The sequence below is a fragment of the Apteryx rowi genome, unplaced genomic scaffold (assembly GCF_003343035.1).
Source record: "Apteryx rowi isolate R43461 unplaced genomic scaffold, aptRow1 scaffold_971, whole genome shotgun sequence".
Classification (NCBI taxonomy): domain Eukaryota; kingdom Metazoa; phylum Chordata; class Aves; order Apterygiformes; family Apterygidae; genus Apteryx; species Apteryx rowi.
The window spans coordinates 156,093-161,589 of NW_020451284.1; the positions used below are offsets into that span (position 1 = coordinate 156,093).

At 57.8% G+C, this 5,497-nt stretch overlaps 1 protein-coding gene and 1 long non-coding RNA gene across 2 annotated transcripts in view; one reads left to right on the plus strand and one right to left on the minus strand.

Annotated features, from left to right (window-relative positions):
• Positions 1–14: 14 nt before the first annotated feature.
• Positions 15–2,779, plus strand: FOS (Fos proto-oncogene, AP-1 transcription factor subunit). Its single transcript, XM_026054872.1, has 4 exons — positions 15–369; positions 799–1,041; positions 1,146–1,253; positions 1,372–2,779. The coding sequence occupies exons 1-4, from the start codon at positions 229–231 to the stop codon at positions 1,978–1,980; spliced, it is 1,101 nt and encodes a 366-aa protein (XP_025910657.1). The 5' UTR covers positions 15–228; the 3' UTR covers positions 1,981–2,779.
• Positions 2,532–5,497, minus strand: part of LOC112960527 — a 3,324-nt gene continuing 358 nt past the window's right edge. The window contains exon 2 of the long non-coding RNA XR_003251775.1: positions 2,532–4,090. This is a non-coding gene — a long non-coding RNA (uncharacterized LOC112960527). The remainder of the gene's footprint in view (positions 4,091–5,497) is intronic.

Here is a 5,497-nt window from a genome sequence, read left to right on the forward strand (position 1 = left end):
CGGGCGCGAGTGGTGCGTCCCCCAGTGACGTCGGCTGTTCACACGCCGGGAGGGTATAAAAGGGCGGCGCGGCGCGGTACTCCAGCGCAGAGCGAGCCGAGTGGCGGAGCCGGAGCGACGCGGCGGCACGGACGGGCGCAGCCGGCCTTCCCGACCTCCTTCTATCCCTGCTTCCCGCCCGAGGACACTCCGTTCCCACGGCCCCGGGTGTGCACGCGCCGAGCCGACATGATGTACCAGGGCTTCACCGGTGATTACGAGGCGCCTTCCTCTCGCTGCAGCAGCGCTTCTCCGGCCGGGGACAGCCTCACCTACTACCCGTCCCCGGCGGACTCGTTCTCCAGCATGGGCTCGCCTGTCAACCCGCAGGTGAGGGCCGGGCCGCCGGCTTCCCCCTCGTCCGGGGCAGCGGGGGGGACGGGGGGGACACCCCGGCGGGGACGGGGGGACGGTACCGGGCGGCGCGGAGGAGGCGGCGGGCTGCCCCGGGCCGGGGCCGCGTGGGGCGGCGGCGGGGAGGCCCCTGTGCCGCGGCGGCGGGGCGGGCGGCGAGCCGTGGCTCGGGCTGCGCTCTGCAGCGGGTGTGTAAAGCGGCTTCATTGATAAAACGCGAGTTCATTGAGGAGACTCCGGAGCGGCGTCTGCGTCAGCGCAGACGTCAGAGATATTTATAACAGCTCCCTTTCATGTGGAGCCGGGTGATGGCAGCGCGCCGGCGCGGCCCCGGGGGCTGCGGGGGGCGGCCCGGGGCGCCGCCGCCCTCCCCGCTCACAGCCCCCCTCTGCCCTTGTTCCGCAGGACTTCTGCGCCGACCTGGCGGTGTCCAGCGCCAGCTTCGTGCCCACGGTGACGGCCATCTCCACCAGCCCCGACCTGCAGTGGCTGGTGCAGCCCACCCTCATTTCCTCGGTGGCCCCCTCGCAGAGCCGCGGCCATCCCTACGGCGTCGCGGCGCCCGCCGGCGCCTACTCCCGGCCCGCCGCCCTCAAGGCGCCGGGAGCCCGCGGGCAGAGCATCGGCCGCAGGGGCAAAGTGGAGCAGGTGAGCGGGGGGCCGGGCTGGGCTGGGCCGGGCCGGGGCCGGGGGCTGCCCTTGCCGGGGCACGAGGCTGGCGGCGCGACTCAGCGGCCTCTCTCTGCCCGCAGCTGTCTCCGGAGGAGGAGGAGAAAAGGAGGATCCGCCGGGAAAGGAACAAGATGGCAGCGGCCAAGTGCCGCAACCGGCGGCGGGAGCTTACCGACACACTGCAGGCGGTAAGCGCTGCCTGGATGTGCAGGCATCCTGGGGATGGGATGGGGGGGGGGGTGGCATCTCAACTGGGGGTGTTGGGGTGYGAGGCTGGCCCTGGCTGACAGCCCACTCTATCCACAGGAGACAGACCAGCTGGAGGAGGAGAAATCCACGCTGCAGGCAGAGATAGCCAACCTGCTGAAGGAGAAGGAGAAGCTGGAGTTCATCCTGGCGGCCCACCGACCTGCCTGCAAGATGCCCGAGGAGCTGCGCTTCTCCGAGGAGCTGGCAGCTGCTGCTGTGCTGGACTTGGGTGCCCCCAGTCCCCCTGCCACCGAGGAGGCAGCCTTTGCCCTGCCGCTGCTGGCTGAGGCCCCACCGGCCGCACCGCCTAAGGAGAGCAGCAGTGGTGGGCTGGAGCTCAAGGCTGAGCCCTTTGACGAGCTGCTCTTTGCCACAGGGCCGCGGGAGGCCTCCCGCTCTGTGCCTGACATGGACCTGCCTGGGGCCTCCTCTTTCTACACGTCAGACTGGGAGTCACTGGGTGCCGGGACCAGTGGGGAGCTGGAGCCCCTCTGCACCCCTGTGGTGACCTGCACCCCCTGCCCCAGCACCTACACCTCCACCTTTGTCTTCACCTACCCTGAGGCGGACGCCTTCCCCAGCTGTGCCGCCGCGCACCGGAAGGGCAGCAGCAGCAACGAGCCCTCGTCCGACTCTCTCAGCTCCCCCACCCTGCTGGCCTTGTGAGGGGCCCAAGTCCCTCGTACTGACTGACCTGCCGGGCCCCCTCCCCTGCCCGTGCGCCCCCATGGACTCACCGCTGTGCCCCACGGGTCCCCAGGCCTGGGGAGGGCCCCACCACCGCCACCCCCTCTATCTGGCCTGGTGCCCCGGGGCCTGGCAGAGCGCCCCATGCTGAGGCCTCGTACCTCTTCCAGAGATGTAGCAAATCGCATGGAGTTTGTCTTGTCCCCAATGGCCCATCCATGAGAGCTGTTAGTCTGTAGCATGTCCCACATGGCTGGGTTGGTGACTCCCTCCCCTCCTTAGTATCACTAGCATTAACTAATTAATCTCTTGGTTTTAAACTATTGGAATTAACCTGGTGCTGGGTATCTCCAACTCGTATCTAGTGCAGCTGATTAACAATAACTACTGTGTTCCTGGCAATATCGTGTTCTGATGACTTAGCAATGACCCATCTTATGTGGGAGGGGAAAGAGACTCTATTTTATTTTCTAGTAGGTAGATAAATAGCTATATCCATGTACTGTAGTTCTACATTGATGTTCATTGTAACTTTACTGATCATGCATTGTTGAGGTGGTCTGAATGTTCTGACATAAGTTTTCCATGAAAACGTTTTTATTGTGTTTTTAATTTATTTATTAAGACGGATTCTCAGATATTTATATTTTTATTTTATTTTTTTCTACCTTGAGGTCTTTTTTGACATGTGGAAAGTGAATTTGAATGAAACTTAAGCATTGTCTGCTTATTATTGTTCAGAGACATTGTCAATAAAAGCATTTAAGTTGAATCTGGAGCTGTTCTTGTGTTGCCTTTTGCATCACTTCCTTATGACCCCAAAGTGGTTCCCTTCTCTGTAATATGGGCTGAGACTCATGAGCTGCTGCCTGAGGCAGGGGGTGCTCCAGGGGCAAGGGTGGGAATATCCTTAAGGACAGGTCTGCCATCCCTCTGATGTATTAATCAGGATGGGCTGTGGCACCTGGGATGGCTGCCAGGGTGATGATCTTGTCTCTGACCTTCCCCCTTCCTCTCCCTCTGGGGATGCCTGCCTTGGGCTTGGTGTCCTTCCTGTGCCCTTGTACCTCTGCATTTCACCTCTAATGTGGCCTTTCCTCAACAAACTTGAGCTAAGAAGGGCAGAAGAGTTTCAGCCTCTGAATCACTGAGGCTGGTGCCAGGCTGGGGTCCACCCTGGCATTTGCATGCTCCTAGCAGCACAGCTTCCTTCTGCCTGCAGAGGCCCAGAAACTTGCCCTTGTTGCTGGTGCCCTGGGCTGGGTCTGGCACCCCAGAAACAGTACTGAGAAAGCTGGAAGAAGATAAAGGGGAGAGATGTGCTCACCCACTTTCTTCTCACTCCCTCACTTTGGGCTGCAAGGGGTATATGGCAAAATGCTCACCCTTTCCTTGCCCTGCATTTTCTGTTAGCCTTAGCTCAGCCTTTGCAACAGAATGAGTATAGGCTGAATAGTGAACAGCCCACCTGCTCTGGGAATGTGCTTCCCAACCTGGGGTCCCTGGCTGCAACATGGCCTCTCCTCCGTCATTTTAAAAGAGCTGCTGCTTTTTGTCATTCCTGCTGCTTGCGCACTGGAATGTGTGCCTCCCTGGCCTGCCTAACCAGGATGGGGCAGGCTGCCCTTGTGTGCAGAGCACTCTTCTGCTCCCTCCCTAATGCAGAGGTGAAGGCAGCAGCATATGAAGAGTCCCACAGAGCAGCAGCAAGGCTTCCCTGACAGCCTCCAGCACTGTCACTCCAGCTCCTGAGAACCTCTTTCTCAAGGTGCCACAGAAATCCTGCACTGGCATGTGGGTCCAACCGGAGGTCACCTTGACCCTGTGCTCTCAGGAAATCTGTGCAGGCTTGAGGAGTCTCCAGCATTCAGGGTTGGGTTTGTGTAACCCCAGGCTTCCTGGTCACTGAAGCAAGCTCTGCTTTCTTCACCCCTTCCCCAGTCAGAGCACGCACAGGATATATCTCATCTCAGTAGTGTGTATTGCAGCTTCACAGCTTGCTCAACAACAAGGCCTGCCCTGTGCAAAAGTGAATATTACCCATGCAGCTTCCCATCTTTCAACATTAAACTGGAGGCAGCGTTGACAACTGAAAAAGAATGAAACAGATCCTCAGCACTGACTCTGGTTGCTACTGAGATGCCACCCACTTAGAAGCAGCTACTTTCACATCACCACTCTAGTTTACAAGGCTAACACCCAGGCACAGCAAATGCACAGTAGCAATGACCCTCAAGCAGTCATGTAGGTGCAGCTCCAAGAAAGTGCGACTCACATGACAAGCAACCTGGTAAAGTCAGTAAATCTGGAATCACAACATGCCTTCTGCTGAAAGACCAGCAGGTTCATAGCTGGAGAATTCAGGGGCCTTAAGAAAGCCTGCATATGCTGTCAAAGACACCTGATGCTCAGCAGAGGGTCAGAAAGGAACAGTGGTCTTCAGATTCCCAAAACACTGAACAAGTCTCCTCCAAGTAGGTGGAGTGATCCTGGCCCATCATCTCTCAAGATCACAGGACAAGTTAATGCAAAATCTAGGGCGGAATTTGTACATCTGAGATAAAGTAACCCCATAGATTAACTGAGGCTTTTTCCTTCAGACAGCAACTACAGCAAGTGCCAAGTGTGAGTGTCGGCTTTTACATCTGTTACGCAATGATGTCAAATTCAGGGGTGGCACTGCATGAGACCTCTAATGTTCAACCCCAGGCTCCAGCCCTAACATTACTCTTTGCCTTCAGCCAGGGACAATCTGGAATTCAGGATGTGCTAGATTAAATTTATGGCATGTTGTGGATGTGATTTATCTGCTTCCTAGCATTTGAGAACTCTGGAGCAAAATCTCACTTAAATCAGTGGGAATCTTGCCACCGACTTCAATAGAGCCATGAGGGGGAGTAATGCAGCATATAAATCTCTGCTTGGAATGAATTAAATGCATGTGCCTCAATTATAAATGGTATCTGATACATCACACAGATACTGGTGCGCAGCTTTGTGAAACAAAACAATGGAATGTGATGATAAGACAAGCAACTAATACTAGCATTATTTCTGACGCCTCCTTTGCTCCTGATCCCATTGAGGGCAGTATTGTAATTAATTCTTAGAAATGGAAGCTGCGATGCAAGGCAAAGAATAGGGTGACTGTTACTGTGAATTACGAAAAGCAGAGCAGTGAAACAGCACAAAGAGCCTTAAATACGTTTATGGCAGAATAAAGAATGGCCGTGCGGGAGAGCGACCCCAGAAACACGAGGGCTGCCCGGACGGACACGGGGTCCCTCTGACGCCGGCAGGGACTGCAGCTCCGACGCTCCCGTGCGCATCGGCCGCCCTGGCGCTCCCGCTGCCTGGCGGGGCGAGGCGCCCTCTCCGAGGCGCGAGGGCAGGGCGACAGGGCAGGCTGCTTCCAGCCGCGCTAGGACCAGCCCCGTTTACCTGGCGCCGCTAGCGACGGGCGCCCTCCCCCGCGCCGGGGGCAGCGCGGCCCGCC

Bases quoted from the DNA above. Each gene is read 5' to 3' on its own strand.
- FOS (XM_026054872.1), top strand. From the start codon at position 229: ATGATGTACCAGGGCTTCACCGGTGATTACGAGGCGCCTTCCTCTCGC. The intron at 370-798 runs GTGAGGGCCGGG...CTTGTTCCGCAG, and splicing joins GCTCGCCTGTCAACCCGCAG to GACTTCTGCGCCGACCTGGC. The intron at 1,042-1,145 runs GTGAGCGGGGGG...CTCTGCCCGCAG, and splicing joins GCAGGGGCAAAGTGGAGCAG to CTGTCTCCGGAGGAGGAGGA.